This window comes from Thunnus maccoyii, chromosome 3 (genome assembly GCF_910596095.1).
Source record: "Thunnus maccoyii chromosome 3, fThuMac1.1, whole genome shotgun sequence".
Taxonomy (NCBI): Eukaryota; Metazoa; Chordata; class Actinopteri; order Scombriformes; family Scombridae; genus Thunnus; species Thunnus maccoyii.
In genome coordinates, this window is record NC_056535.1 from 8958698 (window position 1) to 8985981 (window position 27284).

At 41.1% G+C, this 27284-nt stretch overlaps 3 protein-coding genes across 9 annotated transcripts; 1 reads left to right on the plus strand and 2 right to left on the minus strand.

The window, feature by feature from the left end:
• Positions 1–1577: 1577 nt before the first annotated feature.
• tada3l (transcriptional adaptor 3 (NGG1 homolog, yeast)-like) lies at positions 1578–6428 on the minus strand. Of its 4 annotated transcripts, XM_042407296.1 has the most exons (10): positions 6241–6428; positions 6035–6115; positions 5290–5537; positions 4957–5204; positions 4260–4365; positions 3960–4095; positions 3706–3809; positions 3452–3558; positions 2242–2433; positions 1578–2126 (listed from the first exon to the last, which is right to left on the minus strand). In XM_042407296.1, the coding sequence occupies exons 3-10, from the start codon at positions 5497–5499 to the stop codon at positions 1934–1936; spliced, it is 1296 nt and encodes a 431-aa protein (XP_042263230.1). In that variant the 5' UTR covers positions 5500–5537; positions 6035–6115; positions 6241–6428; the 3' UTR covers positions 1578–1933. The 4 variants fall into 4 exon arrangements, with proteins under 4 accessions (XP_042263230.1, XP_042263231.1, XP_042263232.1 ...); XM_042407297.1 differs by lacking the exon at positions 6241–6428 and having other exon boundaries at positions 6035–6185; XM_042407298.1 differs by lacking the exons at positions 6035–6115; positions 6241–6428 and adding an exon at positions 5809–6026.
• A 142-nt stretch (positions 6429–6570) lies between these two features.
• Positions 6571–9383, plus strand: arpc4l (actin related protein 2/3 complex, subunit 4, like). The gene is made up of 6 exons (XM_042407300.1): positions 6571–6676; positions 7352–7470; positions 7881–7992; positions 8113–8208; positions 8546–8716; positions 8848–9383. Exons 1-6 carry the CDS (start codon positions 6674–6676, stop codon positions 8851–8853), a joined length of 507 nt encoding a protein of 168 aa, XP_042263234.1. The 5' UTR covers positions 6571–6673; the 3' UTR covers positions 8854–9383.
• A 1091-nt stretch (positions 9384–10474) lies between these two features.
• pfkfb4a (6-phosphofructo-2-kinase/fructose-2,6-biphosphatase 4a) lies at positions 10475–26080 on the minus strand. 4 transcript variants are annotated; one of them, XM_042406735.1, is made up of 14 exons: positions 25739–25941; positions 17957–18073; positions 17711–17807; positions 17560–17626; positions 17392–17466; positions 17243–17299; positions 17031–17152; positions 16351–16558; positions 16085–16231; positions 15902–16006; positions 14904–15033; positions 13949–14011; positions 13761–13825; positions 10475–11463 (listed from the first exon to the last, which is right to left on the minus strand). In XM_042406735.1, exons 1-14 carry the CDS (start codon positions 25791–25793, stop codon positions 11404–11406), a joined length of 1368 nt encoding a protein of 455 aa, XP_042262669.1. In that variant the 5' UTR covers positions 25794–25941; the 3' UTR covers positions 10475–11403. The 4 variants fall into 4 exon arrangements, with proteins under 4 accessions (XP_042262669.1, XP_042262668.1, XP_042262670.1 ...); XM_042406734.1 differs by lacking the exon at positions 25739–25941 and adding an exon at positions 19165–19498; XM_042406736.1 differs by lacking the exon at positions 10475–11463 and adding an exon at positions 12383–13242 and having other exon boundaries at positions 25739–26080.
• Between the last annotated feature and the right edge of the window lie 1204 nt (positions 26081–27284).

Here is a 27284-nt window from a genome sequence, read left to right on the forward strand (position 1 = left end):
ACAGGGACGTATGATAGGTGCTACCTATTACTAGTACTTAAAGTCTGTTAAGACAGTAAGTAGCAACTTAGTAGCATCTTCCCTATACAAATCAGTTATAAACATTTCAGTAATGCCAATGCCTTATGATTTTGAAAGTCACATGATAGTTATATCTTGAGTGAAACGGTCAAAAAACATTTAATTGATATATAAAAATACTTAAAGAAACAGTGTTGGAACTAATGACCAAATGGAAAACTTGCAAACTTCAGCATTGATTGGGACATGTCAGTATGTGTTGAACTCATATATAGTCCAGTCATCCGGTCAGCAGCAGTGTGGTGGTTGCTGCTGTGACCATGTGAGGGTGTGGAGAAAGAGCAGTGTGTCTGACTGTTGTGTTGTTCCTGGTCAGATCCCTTGGATGACTGCACTGGACCCTGTCACTCCATAGGATGAACTGTGTGACCCTCACACAGAGCTGTAGACTGTGAGACACAGCAGCTTTATCCTATCTATTCATCTGATTTATCCTGGGCTCAATATGGATGAAGATGTCCTCAAATGAAGACACACACCACATTGGCACGCTGTCAATGTTCAACAGCCTTGTGGAAATGCTGGCAACCACAGGCTATGTAAATGCTGCTGGCCAGTCAGATATAAGGACACTGACTGCCATCTAGTGGTGCTTTAGAAAAGTTGTCCACGGTAGTGGAAAGGAAAATGAGACAAAGCTAGAACATATACTTCCACCCATATTTCAGGATGTTGTCTTTAAAAAACAAGGTGGCATAATATTGTGTAAATGTACATATTCACACATTATTGTGTGACTTAACATAAAAGTAAGACAACAAAAAAACGATGACAAAAAATAGGTATTGCAAACATGTCATATAAACCAACAAAAAAGATGACAAATTACCTATATAGCAAGGCCTTATACGGTTGCTGTCTTGCTGCCCCCTCCTATTGTTGTGATAATACTGTTGTAATATTAATGCACATTATTGTAATGCCAATGAATAAGCAATGGGGTAAGGTGAACCCCTGGCTCAACTTACCCTGGTATTTGGCTCGGTGTACCCATAGCCACCATTTGAGAACATGAGTACAGCCATGCAAGGCTCTATGAGACGTGTTCTTACTGATGTTTAGTAGAGTTTTAGTACAGCTGAGGCTGTGGCTCTAGATGAAAAGTCAGGGGAACATCAAAGTTTTTAAAATTCATCCTCTAGGGACCATCACTGCCCAATAGTTGTTGAGATATTTCAGTCTGGACCAACTGACACTGCCACCACTGGAGCGGTTTAGCATGGCTAAAAATGGTCTCCATGCTTGTTCATGTTCGAGTATGAGTCCTTGGTTGTAGACCAAAATAAATTCTCCATTGTTTCAAATGTAACTAAATACTTATGACGGCAACTGTGGTGTGATGTTAGTCTGCGTATTATTTCTACTCAGTGGCTGAACTTCACCACTCTTGGACCATGATGTCTCCTTAAATTCCTTCGTGGTGGTCTTGAATTGCAGATACATCTAATGATTTATCGCCTCTTCTTTGTGTATCTCATACACATACAATAACAGCATTTAATTGATAATGATTTATTCAAACATTGATGTGTATTGTTTTCATAACATTACAATGGTAAACAAAATAGAAAGCTACATAAAAATTCAACTGACAAAGAAAAAATTTAACAAAAAGAGGAAAAGTCTCAGATGCATACTGAATGTTACGATCACATAAGCTTTCTGCTGTACAGGACATAAAAACTACTACAGAAATGTCCCTACTCAAATCACACAGACCTGCAGCAAACTGTATCTTACATGTTAGAGATACAGCTGTAAACTGACCGTGTAACAGCTGTTACCACGGTTACAATCTGTGTCAATAAGTGGAAAGAAGATTCTTCCTTCCACATTTTTTCTGTTGCTTCCTCTATCCATCCAGTAACTTGAGGATGCTTTCCCTCTCCTTCAGTGCTTTCCAGGCCTGGTCCTTCTCCTTCTTGGTCGGAGTGCGTTTCTTCTGCCTAGCTGCCATGATTCGCCGAAATCCTTCCATCACCTCATTGTCAGACACCCTGACTCTCTGCCTCAGCTCCTGCTTGCGCATCTCCTCTTTTGCCAACCTTTGAGGCAGACACAAATTAAAAGTTAATGTGAACAGCTTACCATGGATAAAATCTTAATGGACGTACAGTTTACTTCATGGTTAATGTATCCATCGTGAGCCTGCATCCTCACCTGAGCAGCTCCTGTTTGCGGGCTCTGTTGTGAGCACTCAGGGCTTTGAGCTCTGCTTGTCTCTTTTGAAGCTCTGCCAGAACCTCGTCCTCAGAGTCTCCTCCTGGTCCAGGCCGCTCCTCAGAGTCCAGCAGTCCCTGGGCAACCAGCTCCTCTTTGATCCGCGCCTCCAGAGAACGTGTGTGAGGAACGCTGGGGGGATAAAAGATATGAATTGACACATAAGGCAAATGTCAACTTCATCCCTTTAATAAACTTTATTTCTCTCTGATTCCTTTCTCAGGGTGCAAAAAAGGATAAATGAACCAAACTCACAATCAATGTACAATACTGAGTTCACGCACAGGGACATAACCAGGATTTTAAAGGTCATGAGTCCAAATTCCCCCAATTTTAATTTGTTCCACACTTATTATTCATGCAATTGATCATTTATGTTTTCTGTTCATTTTCTTTCCCAACATGAAGGCTCACATCTGTTTCAAAACCTTCACCACACTGCCAGAAATATAATTCTGGTGAAGAAATACTGAAGTCATTTATTTTACTTTAATTTATTGGTTTAATTCTGAGATTAACAGTTCACCCTTATTTTGTCAACTAGTTTATTTTTTGCCTAAAAACAGTATAAGATGATTTCAGAATCAGCCCTTAAAACCAACCATGTGTGATTTGTGTTTATCACAAATGTAAACTCCTCCTCAGCTGATTAAGGCCCCCAGAAATAATCCAGGAGACATGACCTTAGTGTGTGTGTGTGCATATTTATGTGGTATGAGGAAAACAACCTCTTAATATGTTAATGTCATAACCAACCTGTACCAGAGCGAGTCAAGGAAGGAATTTAATATGACAATCGTCAATATTACAATCAAATCACAACACCAAACGTGGAGAATAGAAATGTACATGTATGCTTGTGTGTGCATAAATAATCTCACATGCACCTTGACATACATATGTAAATATACACATTTACATTACATGCAAGTCTTTGAGACGCAGTTCTGTTTACTGAATGTTTTCGTTGTTCATGAGATTACAGCAGCAGAATTAACCAGTGACAGCAGTTTGATAAAAATGGGTCAAACACAAGTTTATTATCCTACATCAAATATGGCATCTGTGTGTGAAAATGTTTTTTGTTATTGGCTATGTAATGTTGTTGCTTCAGATATCTCATTCATTCATGGAGGTGCTGCACAAATACCTGAAAGCTTTTCCTTGGCTTCGAGGAGATGTCCCAGCTCCATCATTAGCATCCTTCCCTGAAATGTCTGGTATAGGAGAATCCTCCATGGGGGATATAATGTTCTCCTGGAAGAACCCAGAAAAGATATCACCATTTATAGTCAATTTCCAGTGTTTTCACAAGATTAAAGCATGAATATTTCAGATGCCATGTCTCACTCAAAGCCAGTGTGGATGCTTGATCGCACAATACCAAGTCTACAATATACTGACCTCTACAAGAGCCTGGAGCAGACGCTGGGTGAGAGGACCGAAGGGACAGCCATCTTCTGGAGATTCATGTTGGGACTCCGACTTTTTCAGCAGCGAGTCCACATCTAGATGAATATGAAGATAAGCGCTGAAAGGGGCTCATCATGCTTGTGCAGTAAACAAAGTACATCATGGTGGTGATACTGAGGGTTAACATTGTCTAGTCCCTTCACTTTCCTTGGCATTTTAAAGCACAAGCTGCAGCTTCCCCTCACCTTTTGCATCCAGTTCAGACAGCGGTCCTCCCATGAGGCTCTTCTTCTTGTCGTTGGCTCGTGCTCCTTCTCTCTGCTCCTCCAGCAAATCCTCCTGAGCCCACCGCTGAGAGTAGTGTTTCCCCAACGCTGGAATCTACAGTTAACATAAACAGCACCAAAGCTCAATACACTGCTCTTTGGCCAATGTAAACACATTTAAAATGATGCATTTTACTTAACTCACTAAAAACATCCAGAATTTTGTCCCTAGTGATGTACAACATAACATAACATAACCAAAAGCTTTTTATGTCATACTTTGAAATACTCCGCTTCATCCTCTGGGGGTTTCAGAAGTTCCTCTAGCAATCGTATCTCTTCATTTGTGATATCAGCACAATACGGCTCGACTGACGCCCAGAATCTGAAAACAAAAACATTTCAAATATAAACCTTCCCAGAAAGACAATAATTTGTTCTCCTGTATCTTAAGTTAGTACCACACTCTTGCCTGAAACCAGATTCACCAATAACTTGAATTAAGTGTGATCAAAAGAAATTACAGAGAAATTGAGATTAAGGAATGCGATTCAAAACATCACGGTTTTGTAACCGCAACAGCTCGGCTACACTGAGTGTTTCTGTTTCTGTTTCTGTCCAAAAAAAACCCTGACATTATGGTACGTTAATGTTCCTCATAATAACTGTGGCTCATGGAAAAATAAGCAAAACTAGATTATCGTGTTCAGAAATGTAGGCACAATACAAGAGAGCAGAACAAAAACGAGCCCAGTGTAGCAGCTCCAAATACCAAAATGTTGTGGAAAAATACAATAAAACCTCTAATTACAAATACTCATTTATCTATCTGTAGTATTATGCAGTACTACTTTACTGCATAATAATCGTAAAACCGTGAAACCACAATGTTTCCTCAGACTATAATCGTACCATCAAAATCTCACATCTTTGCATCCCTCTATGAGATATATTATGAAGACGTGCTGCTGCTGACCTGTTGGGGGCATCATTTTTAGGAGTGCGGGGAATGTCTTGCGGGTCGTCTGTAAATTCATACTCTTGGACTTTAGGCTGCAGGTTTTTGGATTTTGGTCTGCCAGGGCCTGGACCTGGACCATGACCGCCTTTGCCGTCCAATTTCTGTTTCTTTGGTTTGTGGCGAGATGATGCAGCGGGGTCCGGGTCTTTCCCCAGCTTTAGGAAGCGCTTATCCCCCTTCTTGTCCTGCCAGTCTGTGAGGATCTGAGACACAGTTAAGAGTTTTGAGTCACTGAAAAGCAATCACAACAAGGGAGGAGAGGATGATTATTCCTGTCTTTCTCCTTACCTGTCTCTGCTCCTCCAGAGCTCGGAGGCGTCGGCTGGCTGAGGACAGGAGTGTCTCCAACTCCAGCTGCAGGGTGTCCAGCTCCTCAATACCGATCCCATCGTCTTCTGAGCGGCCCAGCACAGCAGTGTAGCGGGGACACACCTTGACGTGCTCGACGGGCTTGAAGTCATAGTATTTCAGCGGGGGGCAGTCCTTCAACTCACTCATGATGCCCAGTTGCAGAGACCTGGCAGCATCTGAATAAACTGATACAAACAGACCGACAGTGTGGTTAAAAAATGATAATAAAATAATAAAAAAAACCATGAGACACTATTTAGTGGTGTCCAGCTGTGGTTCTCACTCTTTGTTTCTGCCTGTCTGCACCACTGTCTCTCTTTTACACACACACACACACACACACACACACACACACACACACACACACACATGCATCAAAAAACACACAAGCACGCACGCACACGCATACACACACAAATCAAACACAAGCACAAGCACAAGCACACCCACACTCACATCAAACACGCACGCACGCACGCGCGCGCGGTTGCTTCATACAACGCCAGCTCGCTGGGCCCAAACTGCGAAAATTGCAGTAAAATTTTAATACCGGTCGCTGTAATCTCACGCTTCAACACTTTTACATTTTAAGTGTAGAAGTTTTTAAAAAATATATGAGCTCCACGATGTTAAATGGAAGCACAGAAATATCTTTGAATGTTTAGGAGCAAAGGATATTTACCGTCAGTGAATGGTGTCCATGATGGAAAAAACCAATAAAGGGAGGGGGGGTGTATGGAATCGAGTCAGATGAATATATGACCTATTTTCGACAGAGCAACAATTTTATGAATAAAATGAAATATAACATGTATTACATAAATTTGAAGACAATCTTTAAGTATTGCTATCTATCAAAATAAACATGACGAGCTGTAAACAGATTACCCTAATGCGAGAATGGTACCGTCGGAATAAACCATGTTGTGTCAAGGTTCGTTAAAATAAATATATTACTGCTAAACCTGCAGTTCAGTAGTTTAACTCGCTCATAACGTTGTTGTTTTACAGATTTCGTTAAAAACTTGTTTCAAACGGTCAAAATGACTCATGACGTAGACGCCTGTGGCCGACGTGCCTCCTGCTCACAGAGCGGAGTGGACGCACCGGAGGGTATGCTCGTTTTGTTCAAAAAATACTCAACCTGGTGCGGAGTAATGATCGCTAAGGGCTGCGTAAATGCTAGGTGGAGCGATCTGCTTCCTTCAAACGAAAAGCCGGAAACAAAACGAGCGCACCTTGTCTTTACAAGACGATGTAGGATTTACGGAAGAGGAGTCACAGGCGTGGCTGAGGAACTTCCGTCTTTCACAGCACAAAAATGGTAAGTCTACTGCTCCAAATGTATCTTTATCTGTGCTTATTTAGATTTATATATCATCTGGCTATGGTTACGGCTAAGGTGACTTCATTTGGCTAGCTTCGTGTTTCTGCCAGGCGGGGTTTGTGGTTGGCGGCGCTGAAACGAGAGAACGAAGCATCCTCGATACGGTTTGCAGAAACTAAAGTGATTGAGCTGAGCTGTCTTTTCTTCCTGGACCCCTTTTCCCTCGTTACACTGACTGGTGCTGCTCCTAAAGCTCTGTGATTTGACGGCGGAAAAGTATGAATATCGATAGTGTAGACAGAGAGATGTAGCTAGACTTTCATATTCAATCTCGGTCACCTGAAAGCATCTCATCCACTAACGTTAACGCAGGCAAAATCATTCAATTGCATTAGTTTACTGCTGATTAAAATATTGTTTTTCTGGCTGATAATTATAAATAAACAGTGGACAAACTGAATATAATTGTGTTTGAGCTGTAGCCACTTCATCCCTGAATACGACTCGTTTCCTGATCAAACATGACCTCATATGCTGACCCTGCTGGTTGAGTCACTCAGCAGTTTGCAGCTTCATTGTTCCCTGATTTAAATAACAAATGTATCATTTAATAAAATGTGCTCCGCAGTGTGATCCGCCCAGGCATTGATTTTGTTCATCTTTTTTCCTCAGACAGCGACTCTGCGCCCCTACTTGAACGCTGTGAGGGCCACCTTGCAAGCGGCCCTCTGTCTGGAGAACTTCTCCTCTCAGGTGGTGGAGCGTCACAACAAGCCGGAGGTGGAAGTCAGGTATGTACCCCTGCTTTGCTTCCACCTGTTCTTGCTGCGCTCCAAGCTACAGATCATCTGCTGCTGTCATACAAGTTTCAACTCGTGCAAACTTGCAAAAGAAAATCTAGGAGGGGGGAAAAAATAACACAAGCATGGGCAAGGCTGTAAAATTGGCCAATAGGGACGTGCTGCAGCCTGTTAGTCCCCCCAGTACCACCAGAGGAAAAGAAGTTTTTAAACAAATCACCATAACTTGCAGGGTTTTCTTCCATTAAAACAACTGGCATTTTTGTTCTACGTTGTTGGGATTTCTTTCATTCCTGGGTATCAGGGTTTCATGCACAGTAATGCTCCTCAATATCTGGAATAGTTTAAAACTGAGCAGGCCTGTTTTTGATTGTGATGGATGGATTTTGCCACGGTTACAGGAGCAGTAAGGAGCTGCTACTTCAGCCCGTGGTGATCAGCCGTAATGACAAGGAGAAGGTTCTGATCGAGGGATCCATCAACTCTGTCAGAGTCAGCATTGCTGTCAAACAGGTGATTAAAACCAGTGTGATTTTTTTTATTATTATTATTATTTCTTGGTTATTTACTAAATGTTCTGACTTGGTCTAGTATGCATTGTAAAATAAAGACCTCTGTTATGATGGACTGTAGGCTGATGAGATCGAGAAGATCCTTTGCCACAAGTTCATGCGCTTCATGATGATGAGAGCGGAGAACTTCTTCATTCTGAGGAGGAAACCAGTAGAGGTAAGAGACTGAATGGGGGGAGGGTTGCTCTGGGTTGTATATAATGGAATAAAAGAGGAATCAATATACTGAACAGTATGACAGGATGAATATAAATAAAAAATGAGGAACTGTTAACCTTTTAAACAGCATATGTCATAAAGGCTCTTTAGGCAAAGATGTTCAGATTTGCAATTGATGTGAGACAAACAATCAAACAATCTGAAACATTAAAAGTTCCTCCATAATTAGAACATACATGTCAATGCATACAATTAAATAACATGATGGCTTTTTTTTTGTCAGATTTGTTGACCACTCCCTCTTACTCTGTTTCCTCTCTTGCACTGTGATTTAGGGATATGACATTAGCTTCTTGATCACTAACTTCCACACGGAGCAGATGTACAAACACAAGCTGGTGGACTTTGTCATCCACTTCATGGAGGAGATTGACAAGGAGATCAGCGAGATGAAGCTGTCTGTTAACGCCAGGGCCCGTATCGTTGCCGAGGAATTCCTCAAGAATGTAAGAAACTAGTTTTCTGCTGTCGTAGCTCTAATTTGGATACTGACATGTAATCTGAGTTTTGTCTACATATAAAAGACTCACTCACAGCTCTAATTCATTTGTGTACTAATGTTTTTTATGGTCCACAGTTCTGATGACGATGTCACCCTGTTCTCCCACACAAGCCGAGGGAAAGCTCAAAGGGCCAATCAGCACAAGAGTGGAGAACTATTGGAGGAAACAGCCAATCAGTGTGGAGATGAGAGGAACACGACCAATCTGGCGATGACACCTGTTGCACCCGTCTCGAGTATTTCCCTGTACTCATGAATATCAATGACTGTATATAATGAAATATTTACCAGTTTCATTTTTCTGCCACTTAGAACAAATGCCCAAACAAAGGCGGGTCCTTAAAGTATTAATCAAGTTGATAGCCATGAATACAGGGGCAGCAAGAGTGTGTTGTTGCAAATAAAATGGCCGAGTTTTTGTATTCTGTGTATGTGAGTCTGTTTTTACTGTCACTGTCAAACTTGTCTCCCAATTTTATGTCCTGGAAACCCATGTTTGAGGAAAATAGTCTGCGTGGTGATTTATCACATGCAACAAGAGCTGTCTGTACTGCAGCCACCAAAACCCATGTATGAAAATAATGAAAGATAATAAAAGTCAGTTGTTTATACCTTCTTGTTGTTCATATCTGTATTCTGTTCATCTCTCTAGGCCAGTCATGGTGAGCATACGTGCGGCTGCTGTACCTATAAATGAATGTGTTCTGCCTCTGAGGAAGTTGTTTTTAGTCAGCACTTTGGTCACGTTTCACCTTATGCACAGCCACCGTGTTGTTTCAGCTGTTTCAGGAAGGGGAAGTAATACCTTTATGTTGCAGACAATGTGTGAACCTTCTTTTGTAGTTCAGTATTTCTTCACATTTACAATTTAAACAGAAACTTAAATGCTTTCCTCAGCGGTATTTGCTGTACATGCAAATCCTCACTGTAGTTATACAAAAACCTGCCACACAAAGCTTTTAGTACTGGAGGTTAATTGCCTTGTTCAACAGCATTAAAGTGATATTGGTCGAGGAGAAACAGGAGATTTTATTTGATTCAACCACCTGCACTCATAGCTACTTTGGAAATTAAGAGAAGGAACCTTTTGGTCATTTGGCTGAATTTCAAGTAATAAAAATGCCAAGATAGTAAATTATCTCCTGGACACTCCCTGCTCATAACCATGTAATAACACAGCTTCATCTGAGTTCAACTGCTAGTCTTCATGTGATCTCCATCAAACCTCGTCTAATCTGGGGTTGTGCAGTCTTCATCCATCCACCATCAGCCTGACATCATCACAGCATCCTCCACTCATACTTCAATTACTGAAAGAATTAGTTGATGGGCAAAAAGTTAATTGTCAATGAACAATTTTGAAAATAATTTTTTAAAACCAAAAATGCAAAAAAATTGCAAATTCCAGCTTCTCAAATGTGAAATTTTGGACAGTTGCTCAGACAAAACAAGCAGTGTGAATATGTCAACTCGGTCTCTGGGAAAATGTGATGCACATTTTTCAATATTTTCTGACATTTTATAGACTAAATGATTCATCTAGAAAATATCTGTGATTAATCGATAATGAAAATAATTTCTAGTTGCATCCCTCATAAATGATTTAACCTGTTAGGCAAGGTGATTTTTAACTGGAAAACACATCATCTAAAGCAGGATTTTAAAAAAAGCATCAAAGGAGTGAAATAATGACAGGCTGGTGTATAAAAATAACACATCTTTATTATATCTCAGTGGAGTTGGGACGTACATTTTGAAGTCATGACCCACATCAACACCAACAGCTTTGAGCTAAAGTTGCTTTTTTTTCAATTTCATCAAAGGTTTGTGTGCAGAATCAGTGCTCTTAATTTTATCGTGATGCATGTTTCAGAAGAAGTAACAGTATTTTTCCTGTACACCACACAGCTGAAGAAAGCCATTATTACCCCATCAGTATAAAATTTAAGTGACTGTTTGTTTTCACCATAAAAAAATTATATTAATATTGATCCAGTCTTTTCATTTATTGATTGAATCACCACTTACTTACAATAATAAACTTCATAGTATAGATTTCCCAAGTATAGGTGTGTAACCTTCAAATTGCACATTATCACTAAAGACACCTTCACATAAATCAATGATTGCACAATACACATGTAGCAGGAAGTCACATGATCATTTGATGAAAACCACATGATTAATACTTTAAAGTAGATATTACAGTAACCTTCAGTGCTGCACAATATCGACACACAGAAACTGTACTGAATAGAGCAACACATAGTAACAAATAAGACAGGAATCTGCTGTGACCCAAGTGTTTAAAACCCCCTTTTGATTCATAAATCATCTGGACCAGCTATGCTGAGAGCCGCCACCGTGCAACAAGTGTTCAGGTCGAACTCATTCACAGTACTGAGCTCCTTCAAATCCCTTATAAAGGACAGACATAACAGTTATAGAGAGAAATGAGTGTGTGATAGAGGAGGAGAAGGAGGAGGAGGAGGAGGCACTTCACCCAGACAGTCACCAGTGTGAGCAGGTTTTGCACATTGGACGGGAGAAAAAAAAACAGCACACAGAGTCCGTTATGGCAGAGAGAGAACGAGAGGTCCGACTTCAGCCTCGCTGGATAACAGCATCCTGTCAGAGGTGAGCGGGGACGGTCTGCAGGGCGTCCTTAGTTGTACGATGGATGTTCACATTCTGGAAAGAGGAAGGCATCAGTGTCAGAGCCCTTATGAAGAAATATGTGTGTACACATGTTTAAAGATTGCTGTTGTGAGTGTTTAGTTCCTAAATGTCAAACACCTCCAAACACATTTGTCACCCCCCCTGATACATTGTTGCATATTGTGTATAGTCAAGATCTCAAGTGTTTCAGCACTTGAGATCTCTGTTCCTCTTTGTCAGTGTGCTGCGGTGTGTTTGCCACTTGTTTGCTTATGTTGCTTTCTAAAAGTGCAGACTGACAGACATCTTTATGTTATTGCTGACAGATCCAACCGGCATTAAACATAAAATGATCCACCTTTTAGGCAGTGCGATCAACTTGACATTTTTCGTCATATTCAAGTATTTTATTGTATTATTTTGATGATGTAAACAAAATAACAGAGGGCTGTGGTAAGGTTTTTTTTAATGCTGCAATATAAATTTTATTTCCAACAAAATGACTAAGCTTTAAACAAAATACCAGGATTACTGGCTGAAAATAACAAGCATACAGTTTGTAATCACGCTTGCTCTTGGCAGAAAGAAATGTGTCTTTGACACAGTAGGTGTTTGTTCAGGCGGATGAATGGCAGCACTTTCTTATGCACCCCAGTGGAGTCTTTGCATATGAATGAATGGGTAAATCTCTGAGTATTCAGTTTGCACAGCAGAAAAGCAGGAACATGATCTGTAGGATAGCAAGGACAGGAAGGAAATAGTAGGACTCTTTTAATCCAAGTCAGAAATGTCCAGCTCATCAGTCTAGACGCCTTTTATCTTACGATTAACCCTCAATGTAAAGCATTTAACACAAAATCCTAACTTTCAGATACTAAAGAGGAAAATAGCTTTCATGCCAAGCAAGTCAAGCACAGAGGGAGTGTGGTACATATACATGAAATGCAGCAGCGCTGTTTGAGTGGAGTTTATTTAGAAACAGTAAACAGAAATATCTTTTTCTGAATTCTGATCAGTGATATGAACATAAGAACCTTCACATTGTTGAATAAGAACAATAAAACAGTATTTCTGTACTTTGACAATCTTCAGTAGACAGTATAGTAAAATGTGTTTCACACATCCTTAAACTAGATACAAGTTGTAATAGAGGACATTTCATAAGTAAATAAACATAGAATTGATTTTTATGTGCAAAATGATTAAACGCACTACTTTGTTCTATCGTGTAGTGCAATAAAACTAAGATTAGTGTGTTCTCACTCCTACAAACAGAAATATAAAGTGATGAGACACCAGTCAAAATGAACATTGTTAAATCAGTTCAGACAAGATCGTTGAGAAAACAAACTACATGTAATCCCTGCTTCAACAGAAAAGTTGCTGGAGTCTCATTGCTTCACAGTTGGGAGTACAGCATCAGTTCAAAACAAAAAACAAACAAAAAAAAAAAAAAACCTTCACCGGCTTTTCATTCATTCTCCAAAAATGGGAGAACGCGTGCGACACAAGATCCGTGTCATAGGATTAATTATCAAAAAATTATAAACTGGATTCCAGTCAATTACCATCATCATCATTTCTTAAAATATGTGAGGAGGAAGAGCAGAAGACAAGAACAGCGGAGTGGACTCAATCAGAGGAAGGTGGAGAAGAAAGATAAGAGGTTGCTGAGATTGGCAGGTACATTGTGCGTCTGAGGGGGTAAAGGAGGGGTGGGGGGTGGGGGTGTTGGGGTGAGGGGGCACTGCCTCATTGGTGAGCTGGCACTGTAAGCAAAGCCTCCTCTGACATCCGCGACACCTCTACGTTCTGTTCAGTAAAAAAAAAAAACACACAAAGAGGGGGAGGGATCAAAACACGTGGGAGACCACGGCAGGCATGCTTTTCCTACTCAGATAACTGCCAGTTACTGTAACTATGGACGTACAGTAAGATGAATCAGTTCAATGTTTTTAAAGTCTCGGCTACAGAAAAAACATTTCTCTAGAAGAAGCTGGATACTTTCTCAGTGCTGCTGAAACCCTGGAAGAAACTGTTAACATATTCCACCCAAACACATGTTTATTTAAAGGGTGTGAGGATGAAAGCAACAAAAGCATTTAGTCAACGTTTCTGTAATGTTCTGATAACCACAAAAACCTGCTCTGAGCTCATTACTATTTTATACCACTGATTATGAAAACATGGCCATCAGAATGATTTGCTTAAAAAAACCCCAAAAAAACCATGATGTTCAGCACCTGAAGCCACTGAACCAACATATTTGTGAAGCATCTTACCTCGTACAAAGTGGATTGATTTGTGTATGAGTGTGTTGTTATACCCACCTCTGGTCTTTCTCGGTGTGTGTTGACAGCGTCCACGTTAAGGAAGATGGACTCCACCTTACAGCCTAGACATACAGAGAGACAATTAGCTTTATTAGTTCAGGCGGGAGGCAGCAGAACGCTTATCGCTATTCAATAGAAAAAAGATTCATTATGTACATTATATGCTAATAAGAGAGCGGTCTTACCGTAGGCCACTGGCGTTAGCTTCAGCACAGTGTGCAGCGGGCACTTCAGGTAGGGCAGCTCCTCTGTGTGAAGACAAACATCAACGTTTGATGTACATTATCTGAAATCTGTAACATTAATCTCAAAGTGTGATTTCTTTCACAGTGAGGACAGGAGCCCACATTTAACCATTCACTGACATTTGCAGCTCTGTCTCGGGTTATATTATATACTGTAGTATGAAAGGAAATATAATTTAAAGGTGCAGTCTGTAGAATTTAGTGGAATCTAGTGAAATGGACTTGGCAGAAATAGAATATAATATTGATAAGTATGTTTTAATAACTGTATAATCAGCTGAAAATAAGAATCATCATGTTTTTGTTGCCTTAGAATGAGCTCTTTATATCTTATATCTTCCACAGAGGCCGCCATGTTGCACCTCCATGTTTCTAGAGAGGAACTTTTGTGTTTTTTTTGCTAGTTTTGTGGACACTGTAAGTTCTCCTACATGCTTGGAAGGGACAGGGGAGGGAGGGGTATTCATTTGGTTGCAACCTGCAACCTCACCGCTAGATGCCACTAAATCTTACACACTGGACCTTTTATTATTTTATTACAACAGGAAAATCAGGTTTGTCAGCCAGGAGTGAAACACACTATGAAAGTATGTCACCCAGCTTTACACTCCCAAAGTGTTTCACTGTACAGAACATTTGAACCAGTATCTTAAACAGAGCACTTTATTAGAGTGAAAATCCAACTGTGTGACTAAAAGGAAAAACTCACCATCAGATACTCTACGCGTGATCTGTGATCACTGATCATTACTGACTCACGGAGTTATTTTTCTTCTACTTAAGTGAATTTAGAGACGTGCAAAAACAACTGCAGATTTAACAGAATCTGTATATGTTCCCTAATGTGCCTCATTAAGGACCCGTGCCTCCAAGAGGTTCAGTTTCAGGGACTGACCTGCTGTCTTGTCTAGGAAGTAGGCCAACAGGCACCGCATGACAGCCTGGTGACAGATGACCAGCACGTTCTCCTGTCTCTCCAGCTCCATGATGACCGGCTCCAACCGCTGCACCAGATCCTCGTAGGACTGAATCAGAAGAGACACAAAGAAAGATCAGTCAGAACAGGCAGAATATTACAATACTAGCAACAGATTTCATTGCAGATGGAGGATGAATTAATCTTGCCTGAGAAAAAAAACACAATTATAGCCACAGCCGGCAACGGACATAGTTAACTCTAACTTTAGTTCTATTTTTTGATTTCCGTAAAGGAAGAGCACCCCTTTTTCACTTCTACTTTATTAAGACAGTGGCAAACACATCCTACTGAATAATCAACCACAAGTAAGCAGATTAACATTTTAGTGAGTGGAAAAATCCATTCAGGCTGTCTAGACTAACTCTGGCTTTAACAAGATTCCCTAAAGCTCTACATCAGCACTGTCCGCCTGGGCTGCTAACTAATGTCCATATCCATCTTCCTGTGTGAGATTAATGGGGGGTAATGGAATGGACTAAAGGTGAGAACAGACCAGTGGGCATTCAGGCCCACAGTACACAACCTGAACCCACATATTTAGCACACACACAGACACACACAGACACACACAGACACACACAGACACACACAGACACGCACACACTAAAGTGAAGTCTTTGTTTACTGAGATTTGGTGTTTAGCCAAATCTGTCTGAGAGGCAGCTCGTCCAGGCTGAGGCTCATTAGTAGAGTGTAAGTGGCCGGTAGCCATCTGGATACGGCTTAATTGTGTGTGTGCGTGCGTGTGTGTGTGTGTGTGGTTATGTGTGTCATTTAGGAATTCCAAATATCAAACAAAGACTCACTGTCCATGAGCAAGCTACCTCTATGTTAACATACAAAACACACATAAACGGCTACGAAACAACATCCCATCATTAAACAGAACATTACATTATATTTTAGATACTGACCTCTCCTTTCGGGTAGCGGTAGCGGTATTTGTCCTGGTCCCTCAGTGCAAACTCCAGAGGATAGTGATCCTGGATCTCCTCATACATCATTTCCTCACACACGCCCTAAAATGACATCACACACTGATTTAACTCTGAACTAAATCTGCACAACAAACAAAATCCGAGGAGTGCAGCACTTACTGCGTCGATCTCGTTCAGGACCTTCCACTGTTCATACGGCACGCTGAGAGCCTCGGCCGTCTGGATGGTTCTCTTCATCTGACTGGTCCACACCTTCAGGTCACTGATGCCCTGCGTCTCGATGAACTGGCTCAGCTTCTTCGCAAACTGCACAGAGGAGAAGAAGAAGAAAACTGACACATGGCTGGAGGGACAAAAAAACTCCAGATTTACATCAGAATGATCAGTTTGCTCATAACGCTTCATTTGATTTTTGTTTGTTGTACCTCTTTGCCTCTAGACGTGAGTCCTGAGTCTCCTCCGATGCAACCCTTGACATTAAGCTCGCTCTCGCCGTGGCGGCACAGGTAGATGGAGCGCGGCGTGATGTGGATGTTCATGAGGTAGTAGACGATCCGGCTCTGGATGTGGTCCAACACCCTGTTGACCAAGAAGCGCTGACCCACATCCATGATTTTAATGTAGGAGAGATCCCTAAAAAGGAAACCACAGAGACATCAAACCTCCCGTTCAACATTCTGTGATGTGAGTGAGCCGAAACCAGCGTACAGATATGAGAACGCCTGAGTAATTACTTAAGTGTTAGTTTATAAATTCATTCAATATAAATGAAGCACTGCATGAACCTATTACAAAGAATGATGGTACATAATTTGTCATTTCAGCAACAAAAATTGTTTTCTTGTACTCCGATTAAGTAAAAACGCATGGTCTGCGTGCTGCCACATCTTCATGTCAGACAATATTTATTACTGACCTTATTTGAAAATCAAATGAACACTGACACAGGGGACTAGCCTACATAATTCACACTAAAAAATAAAATAGACAAACTAATGTTTCATGTCACCGTCATCTATGTGACTGAGTTTCATAACTAAACAGAATTGTTTAAAATGATAACAGGGTTTGTTATTATTCCCTCTCCACACCGGCTCCATCTCACCTGTCCAGAACTTCATCCAGTGTCTCGTAGGAGTTTTCATAACACTTGATCCTCTTCATGAAGTCCTCCACTGCCTCTTCAGTGTCACAGTTGGTGTAGTCGGGGCTGCCCAGCTTCACTTGCTAAACAGAGAAACAGCGAATGACTGAAGACAACTTGGAAATAACAGATTTTGTCTTAATGTAAATAAACAGACAAACACAGCTACTCACCACAATGTTCTCCTGTATGACATCTGGGTCTTCACACACAGACTCTACAAAGAACACCTGAGAGGAGAGAGAAGGAGGGAACAATCATGCTTAGTGTGGCCGTCAGCGAATGCAGTATCCCCTCCCAGAGCTGTGATCCCACACGTTACCTTAAAGCCATTCTGCTCTGCAAACTGGATGATGGTTTCCCTCCTTTCTCTGGTGGTGTTTGTTGCATCGAAAACCTGTGTAACACAAACACAGAAGAAGAACATAAGTACCGTATCCGACCAGCATCCAAACATCTGACCAGCTACAACATTTAACATTTGACCCACCGCAACTTGGCCTCCTTCTTCTGTAAGGTACTGCCGCACATCGTTCAAAGCTGCTGAAGCACATTGTCTGTAAAGATCACAGACAAACTGGGTCATACATGTCACATGGTTGGAGGTGAAACAAACTGTAAAGGCTGACAGCCGCTCTCACCTCCTGATCTTTAACCCCTCCTCGTTGTCTGGACGGAAGAACTCAAAGGACTTGTAGATCTTCACAAACTCTCTCCTGTACTGTCCGACATTGAACTCTACAAGAAAGACGGAGGCGAGGACACTTGAGATCGCATGAAACTTGCAGATACTGAACCTATTATCCTCTAAAACTGCCTTTCCTACAATTGCGTATTGTTTCAGTAAAGCCTCTTTGGCTGAGGCTGACAATCCTGGCAGGTCGTACCTCTGGTGGGCACTCCGATCCAGTTGAGATAGCGGGTCAGCTTCTTGGAGATATAGGTCTTCCCCCTGGCAGGAAGGCCCACTGTCACAATCAGGGTGGGACAGTTGGTCATACATACTGCAATGAAAGAGGGAGAGGAGAGCTTCAGTCATGTGTTGATCACGCATAACACCCATGGAAGATGTAAAAGTGATCTCACTGCATGACGTGTAATGCCTCAGTCCAAGAATAAATCAACCCCTACATTATCTAGTGTATTCCATCATTTATACATACTTAATATTAACACTAGATTGCCCTTATCAGTGTGTGTGTGTGGGTGTGTAATCCAGCGTTATCTGCCATGAAGACAAAGTCACATCACGCCACTCTGAGAATGTTGTCAGCGAGGAGCAGAGGTCACGGTTACACCAGACCGTGTCTGAGGAACTTGTGAAACACTGCACTACTTGAGACATCTGGTGAGACCTTACAGCTACTTTCCAAACCAAGCCGCAGTGTTTGCACAGATGACCGGGTCAGAGAGCAGAATGCTTTTCACGGCCGCACTTGCTTGTAAGATTATGTGTGAGAGTTTCACAGACACTGAGCATCACAGAGCACTTTTCACAATCACCCCCGATATGTGGAGATCACATTATGCTCCTGTTGTGTTATTAAGTTATCAAGCACTTCACATTTGGGAGAAACACATCACCAAACAGAGACCCATTTACCCACAAGCTCGTGATTTCGTTGGCATTTTAACAGTCTATTGATTCAGAAATCCTTCCTCAGTCAGGCCACAGTGAGGAGACACTGGCCACATACAGAAAGTGGCCAATGTGAGTGCACATAAAATGCAGCAGGTGCGAATCACTCACTCACATGACTGCAGGGGTACAATTCGTGTTTACCAACAACCGGTGCTTGACTTGGCACATACTAACAATGACGTGGACGTCCCCGGTACCAGCCCTTTCTCCTGGGTGCTTTGATCATCATGTGAAATCCTTACACATCAGTGAGACATCTCATCTGCGCTGTAGCACCCGCGCTAGTATTTGTGGTAACGTCAGCTAGCAAAACGGAAAGATTAGAGCAACGGAAGGGAAATGCGGACAAACAAACCTTTGACGCACCGCGTGAGACATATTGGTGGATACTCGATAAACTACCGGTAGAATAGCCATATAGCTCGTTGTTTGTCGCCACGTCGTCATACGCACCCTTTCTTTGAGAAATGTGTTTTTCAGGAAGGCCATTTTTGCACGGCATCCAGATCTTCTTGAGGGGGTTTTGGGTCAGCTCCCGCGGATTCGACGGTGTACTGTCCTCCATTCCGTCTGGCGGTGAGGTGGAGGCAGCCGCGGCGGGAGCACGGGGCCTTTTTTCCCCGTGATGCTGCTCTGAAGGTGACCGGTGTTTCATCCGCGCTGCTGTGTTGGGATGGAGACTGGCCGGTCTCGCTCTCTCTGTGTGTGGGTCCACGGTTGTCACGTGCTCCGGTCTGGCCACAGTGGAAACCAACTGTCGGCCGTAAAGACTTCAGTACAGGCGGCAGTATTTTTTTTCTTCCTAGGATGGTGAAGTTATGACCCGCCCTACTCTGCCTCTGATTGGCTTAGCCTCATGTTCTTAACATAACCCTAACCAATCTCACTCCTCATACTTAAACCTAACCAACGAAGGCAACGAAGAATAGCCAATCAGAGGCAGAGTAGGGAGGGTCATGACCGCGCCATCCTGGAAAAAAAAATTGGCTTACGGGCGCAATGCCTCCTTTGCTGCTCAACCGTAAATGACATGCGCTGTGCTCAGCCACAAAATACACGATAAATACGTAAAGGCGCAGAATTATTGTCAGAGGAAGAATTATGTTTAAAAAATGTATTAGGTTAGGGAGTCTATTCCATTATTTGAAAGAAACTGGGCTGATCAAAAGAACTTAATATTCAGTGAAATATAGTTTTTCTTAATTGAAAAAAAAATCTTGTGTTTGTTTGTTTAAGGGGGCAGATATAACTCTGGTGTACACACCAAAATATTGACTGTATATAAATATGGACAAGCGTCTCCACTTCCTACCACTATGCAAAAGTGAAGCCAAAATAAAAAGAGCTGCTGTCTTGCTTGTGTGACGTCATTTGGACAATTGATCAATCATGATATCACACCCCCTTTTTATATTGTCAAATGACTAATTTAAAACAAACTTACCAGAAAAATGAGCACTTGAACAAGCATCAGCGTGAACAAGCATCGGCGTGATAAGAACTACCTAAAATGACGGAAACTATCTTTGGATTTATGAAGCTGAAGTTATGCTATTGTTTATAGGCCATTTTTACACAAGACATTTTGACTTAGGAAAAGTGGGCCTCGGCCAGCAGACAAGAAAAAACAGCTTTCATTTGGAGTTGTGATGTGTCTACCTGATGAATGTAAGTCCAATATTTTATAACTTACTCATCCTTCCTTGGTTCTGGTTTAACTTCACCAACTCCATAGGGGAAATATGTAGCTGATAAATACTCAATGTTCACAGCTAGCTGGGTGCAATTTGGTGCTCAGCTCAGCGTGTAATGTTAGCGTGCTATGGCTGGAAACAGGGTTGGTGGTGATGAGCGGATCCAGACCAGCTGCCAGCTTCTCTGTGTGACGTTTTACTCAAATCAAATCAGTAATTACAAAATACATTTAATAATCAGCTCATGTTCAAACTTATAATGTCAGCCAAAAGTGAAGTTACTTGCTAAAGGAGTTAAAGCTGGAGTGCAGGACTTTTACATATAAATGAATGTCCGTTACATTCAAGCCCTTTCCAAACAAGTTCACACAATGTTGATTAAGCCAATCACCGCCAGATAAATCTCTCTGTATTTTGCAGTAAACTGGAATTTTTAAATCTGGTGTCTGTGGTGACTTTCCCGCGCTGGTGCACCGGATGTGATACGTTTGACATCAATCAGCAATGACTTGTTTGCGGATGTCGACCGGGTTGGATTGCGTTGACAGTGTTTGTGTAATTACTCTCACTGCCAGAGGGGGGAGACAAAGGTCCTGCAGTGCAGGTTTAAGTACGGTTTTCCCTAATTTTTCTAGCGTAACTTCAGTTAACAGAGTCCTGATCTTAATTAATAACAAAGAGCTGCAGGTGTGTCGTTGCAGTGTTAAACAAATGATGTTACATTTTGTTTGAATATAACGTTAAGGGAAAGTGAAGCTTGATAGTTTATTCATAGCGATTTAGTGAAAGTCGGATGCAGACTTTAGCCTTAAAACTGCAGTGCCAGAGGATTGATTATTATAATTTGATTAAATATTAAATATAGATATATATTTTAAGCTTCTCTTCCTCTACCCATCTGTCAATGTGAGCACATGAATCTGCACACAAACCAGCTGCATCATTAACTGTCAGACTGGAGATATGTTTTGGCCATGATCCAAATGAAAACAGAATTGGTGATATGTGTTTGTGTTTTCGCACTCTCATCAGGATCCTGGCAGCGCTGTTCTGAATGGACTGGAGCTTCTGGATGCTCCTGCCAGGGATCCCTGTGAAGAGCACATTGCAGTAGTCCAGTCTTGAGGAGATCAAGTCATGAACAAGTTTCTCTGCATCTGACAGGATTAGAGAGGGATGGAGTTTAGAGATGTTTTTGAGATTTTAGAAAGAGGTTTTGCATGCATAAATGGTCTTATCATGCTTATATGGTCATCAAAGATCAGCTGAGGGTCAAACCTAACACCCGGATTAGTGACTAAGGAGGAAAGAGGGATGTCCTGGCAGTCAAAGGTGAGATGAGGTATGCAGGATGACTCAATCTGGTGTGGAGTGCAAATAAAGAGAGCTTCAGTTTTGCTGCTGTTTAACTGGAGGAAATGTGTGCTCATCCAGACCTTAATCTGCTTAAAACAGCTATTGACAGGACATTAACTACTTTAGGCCAGTGCAGATTAATTGGACTGATAAAAAATTCAAAGGAAGGAAAAAGAGACTCTAACTGGCTCTAGCAACAAGAAAAGCTTTAGATTGGGCAGGAGGAAGAGATAGAGGAGAGACAGAGGCTGACAAACTCAGAGGGAAAACATCACTGGTATAGACCCCGTAGTGTGTTTTCTCTCTAGTAGTTATTGGTTATTACCTGCAGAGGAATATATTTTCATGAGGACCCCTCCCATGCCACCCTGCTGAAAACCTCTTGCCAACCCATGTAGAATTTTCTAAATCTGCCACGGGGTGAGACTGAACCATAAAACAGTAAAGATGCAGCCAAAACAATTGAGCTGAAAGACACTAAAATGCTCCATGAAGCTGCAGTCAGATGATAATGCTATGTGGGTTTGTCACTCGAGTGACCCTCATAGATAGTTATGTGATTTATTGTTAATATAAAAATAATGAGTAGTGCAGCTTTAACAGTGGAAAAAAATAGTTTGCTGGCCAATTTTAGGCTTATAGGAAACTAAGACAATAAGAAAAAGTTCATAAAACACATGCATTGTTTGATTTGGAGACTCTAAAATTTTAAGGATAACACATAAAACCATGTTGATCTGGTGTTTTTACAGAGTTTACTGATAGAGAAAGCTTAGAGCACCTCAGGGTCCTATTTAGGGGTCAACAAGGTAAAAGTGGTGAAATGCAGTCTCTAAGCATTAGTGTAATAGTGTAGTCATTATTTAAAATTAATCATTTAAACACCACTAGTATCACACCACATGAAGGGAATTGTGAGACAGCAGCAAAGCAAATTTGATAAAGCAAACCTAGAAATTCTTCTTTTTTTGCCTTGTTCTACCTCCTCTCAACACTGTTTGACATCTCTCTCAGTCCCCTGCTGCACCTGTTAAGGTGAGACAGCTTATCTTTATTGTTTTTCTTGGTGCACAGAGTTTGGTGACCTCATCAGCCTGAGCAGAGGTCTAATCAGCCAGAATATCTCAAGGGCGTTCAGGGCTTTTACCACATTTTCAGTATTGCTTGAAGACAGCATTTTGTTTGACCTTATCTCTGGTTTGCTGTAATGGTTACTTAAGAACTGACCCTGGGCTAAGTTTACCTGTTTTACAGGACTGTGTCTGCTAAATGTAATGTCAACCTACAAAATTAGTTTTTTTTTTCACTCTAAGAAGGCCAGAGTTTGCCAAGAGCAGTCCAGCTGGGTTGAAATCATCAGTATGGGACTAAGTCCAAACTGGAAAAGCCCCTGTTATCCTACATCAGTTTCCTCTGTTCTGTCAGCCTCATGAGGACTGAAGTATTCCATCAATTAACATAAACAACATAATTCAGTAGTCTAAGTCGTGCAGTTGTTTTATGGTCTTCAGAGCTTTTAAGGAATGATGCATGAGCTCTTTTAAATAGTTTAAAAACGTGGTTTATTTTCATTTGTGCTCTTATGAACAACTCCTGGTAACTTTGTTTTTTTTGTATAAGGATGGTATGGGACTGCACAAGACAACTTGCTGTGTGCTACTAGTATTGATTCTTTTTGGCTCACTGTCACACTGTCATGGCTCCCTGGGACACTTGAACAGAGCAGAGCCATCATTAATGGTTATTAATAGATGTGTTTTTCCTATAATGACGAGTCAAAATATCTGCCGTGAAAAAGGTCTATTATGACAATAATGTAATTTACACAATATCTTGGCACTAAAGGTCTTTACAGATGAAAAAAAGCATTGAGTGACAAATGTTTTAAATGTCTTATAACCTATTCTTATTGAGAGCATTAGCGTTAGGGCTGCAACTGACGATTATTTTCATTATCAGTTAGTTGTTTGGTACATAAAATGTCAGGAAATGGTGTAAGCTGTTTCCCTAAGCCCAAGATGACTTCCTCAAATGTCTAAATTTGTCTAGACCAGCAGTCCATAACCCAAAGATATTCAGTTTACTATCACATAAAGCTAAAGAAACCAAGAAATAATCACATTTGAGAAGCTGGAATAAAAGAATTTGGACATTTTCTTCCTAAAAATGACTCAATACAATTAATTGATTACCAAAATAGTTGGTGATTACTTTAATAGTTGGCAACAAATCAAAAAACTTACCAATTGTTGCAGCTCTAATTAAAGGTAATCCCAACAATAAGCATTTTGCATGTCATAGTTCAATTAACATTATACAAATTGACTATTGTTAACATTTTATTACAGATACTTACAGAAGCTGACGCTTACTGACATTTTATCATATGCTGACATGTCCATGAGATGGCAGCGTTACTCTCTCGCTCTGTATGTGTGTACACTCAGACCTGTACACTGTCAGTTTATAAGAAACACCTGTAATGCATGTAATGTATGATCTGTAGTTTTAATACTTATAATGTTCAGTTTTTGTTGGGAGCAAAGTGTAAGAGAGTTTGTGTTAAGAGGTATTTCTAATATTCTGTCCATCTCAGGTGAGCATAGGTGATGTAAATATAATGCAGTCCAGTACAACAAGAACGCCCACAATAGCTTCAGAAATTACCACAGAGATTAATCCACACTGCACTAAAACGGTCAACAAAGATTATAATCTATAATCTGTTGTGTTGGATTAAATAACACTGCGCAGGTGCACCTCATAAAGTGGTAAATCACTGTACATTTTCAGGTTAATAAGCCTATTTGTTCATCTGTTTATATGTTCCTTATGGCCTATCTGATGCACTGGTTATATTAAGCTTTAGAGTCAGTCTTAGTGGTAGAGCAACAGAGCCTGTGACCTAAATATGATTAGATGGAGGTTTTCTAATTAAATAGCTCCTACTCTCTCAAATTCCCTGACTGCTAGTAGACTATAATATATGCCAGGTTCATCAGGTCCACAAATAAATGGCACAGTAATTCCTGCAGAGGATACAGTTTTAGCTTGTAGTGTTTTCACAATCCCTGACAATCAGAGTCACACAGCCTCCTGTATTGTCAGCAAGAAAGTTGATTAGACAATATTTAAAGTATCTTATCTTATCAGCACAAAGCTGGGGTATGGTATGTGAAAACACCAGATTGTATGAAAAATGTTAGATAGCTTTCAGTGAGTGTAAATGAGGTATCTTATGTGCGTTGGGACATGAACAGGAAACAGATCTATGAGCTCCTCCTCCTCCTCCTCTTCCTCCTCTCAGCCTCTGACTGCAGCTAGCAGCCTTTAGCCTTCCCTGTGCTGGACAAATCATTTCCCTATATAGTATGTTAATATTTCGCTCCGCAGTCAACCAACATCTACCATGCAGACAGAGCATTTTGGCTCTTGAACGCACCACTCAGTGTTCATAAGACATAAATATTATGCATAGCATCGCAGCAGCCCTGTAAGAGCTATTCATTTATCACACACAACAACAACAACCAGAAACACAACAAACAGCTAGAAAATCATCAACCTCTGCAACAGCATCTCGATCATGATCAGTGTTTTGCAAAATGGAAAAACAATATTTAGTAGCTGAAATGAATTTTAGGAGATCAGCTATAGTCTACACGAAGCCTTTACATTGTTTTTTATATTATTATCATTATTATTATTTCGGCAGCAGTCCAAAAACATCCGCCTGGCTCTTCATCCTCTGTGTTAAAGCACAAGTGCCGCTGTTAGAAATCAGTGTGCTTACTATAAAAAGCCGCCTGTTGTTGTTATGTAGGGTAAAGGTCTCGGTGACAGCGTCAACACACCGACAGCACTCTTGTTTACGTCTTAAAGAGCTGCTCGACGTGCCCCTCACTGTCACAAAGATGCACGGTTCAAACTCCAGCATGCACATCTCTAAAGAGCCTTAAAAGCGCCTTTTTTCTTACCCGTTCCGTCCTGCTTCAGCGTGTGCTTGGACCGGCTGGAGCAGCCTCTCATCATGGGCGTCTGTCTGATGGAGCGCTGCGTGTGTCTGACGGTGTGTCGGTGTGTCCACCAGCTGCCCGCTGCACTGATGCTCACTGTACACACACCCACTGAGTGTGTGTGTATGACTTCAGGGCAGGAGGAGCAAGGCTTTTCTCCAAAACTGGATGGAATGAGGTGGCGACGGCGTACCTGCCCCCTGCGACCTCCTACACCCCACCCCACCCCCTTTGACAGCTGGGAAATGTCCCCACACGTCCTGATAGGGCTCGAGTTGTACAGCTTCCCATGACACTGATGGTTAAATTTAGCATACTGTATTCACTACAGGACACGTTACAGCATGCAGTCATTCAGTTAAATTACACAGGCACATTCAAAGGCTACAGTAATAGACACCATAGGAATATTCTGTATTTTGGTGTATCTACCTTATAGGACACACTGTCATTTTTTTTAAATGCACAATGTTGAGGATACCACTAATTCACTGTAAGGTCCTGTGATGCAAAGTTTACATCCTTACAGGAATATTACATGAATATTACAGGAAGAGAATATACTGTATGTTTTCCAGGAACAGTCTAACTTGCAGGAGTAGTTTTGCTGAAGTGCGTGTAAATGAAATGAATTAAACTTACGACTTTTTTGGTTTTCTTAAATTGCTCAACTGCTTTGTATCATCACGTATTTATTGAGCTCTTGATATAATCTATATATCTCTACAGTCTGATCTAATCCACTCTGGAGTGGTTATAAATTGCTACATAAATGACACACCTAAATCATCACAGATGCAGCGTCATGTTTTTAGAAGTTGTTTTTAAAAAGTGTAAACAGGGTGTGACGAGGGATTATGAGAACAAAGAAACATTCCAAAGAAGTCGATGATTTATTTTATTTGAGAAGTACCTTTCACAGGAAGGATGCAAGAAACAGGAATAATTTGATCCCTAAGAGTGCAGTAAGTGATCTCTGCCTGCAGAGTGGGGCGTTACTGATGGAGACCACCAAGAGGCCCGTGGACACAAAAACTTGATGTCTAATCTTGTGAGCTCAATGCTAATGAATCATATATGTATTGATGGGTGGAGAAACCACAAACACACACACACACACACAAACCTGCCCGCACTGTGACTCCGTTGAGATAACATAAATATCACATGACTTGTCTGTATTACTCAAGGCTATTTCAGTGGTAGTGATGATACCCTTATCAGCAGCCTATCATAATGATGACACTAATTGTTAAGCACAAGGCCTCTGACTGCACATCTGTGGATTAACAAGACAATCACACACACACACACACACACACGTATACAGTATAAGAGATAGAGGAAAGAGAGACATCAGGGAGATGCTGAGACCGACACAAAGACCAACATACAGAAACAAGAGGCATGAAAGGTGTCACAGTGGTTCAGATTGAACATGACAGAGAGGAGAGGAAACAGTTGAAAGTCAGATGGCTCTCAACTGACCTTCAACACATTCCTCCTT

Bases quoted from the DNA above. Each gene is read 5' to 3' on its own strand.
- tada3l (XM_042407296.1), bottom strand. From the start codon at position 5,499: ATGAGTGAGTTGAAGGACTGCCCCCCGCTGAAATACTATGACTTCAAG. The intron at 5,205-5,289 runs GTAAGGAGAAAG...ACTGTGTCTCAG, and splicing joins CTCTGGAGGAGCAGAGACAG to ATCCTCACAGACTGGCAGGA. The intron at 4,366-4,956 runs GTCAGCAGCAGC...TTTTGTTTTCAG, and splicing joins AAAAATGATGCCCCCAACAG to ATTCTGGGCGTCAGTCGAGC.
- arpc4l (XM_042407300.1), top strand. The intron at 7,471-7,880 runs GTATGTACCCCT...CCACGGTTACAG, and splicing joins AAGCCGGAGGTGGAAGTCAG to GAGCAGTAAGGAGCTGCTAC. The intron at 7,993-8,112 runs GTGATTAAAACC...GATGGACTGTAG, and splicing joins TCAGCATTGCTGTCAAACAG to GCTGATGAGATCGAGAAGAT.
- pfkfb4a (XM_042406734.1), bottom strand. From the start codon at position 19,366: ATGAAACACCGGTCACCTTCAGAGCAGCATCACGGGGAAAAAAGGCCC. The intron at 17,627-17,710 runs GTGAGAGCGGCT...TGATCTTTACAG, and splicing joins GAGGGGTTAAAGATCAGGAG to ACAATGTGCTTCAGCAGCTT. The intron at 11,464-13,760 runs GTGGGTATAACA...TCCTCTTTCCAG, and splicing joins CACACCGAGAAAGACCAGAG to AATGTGAACATCCATCGTAC.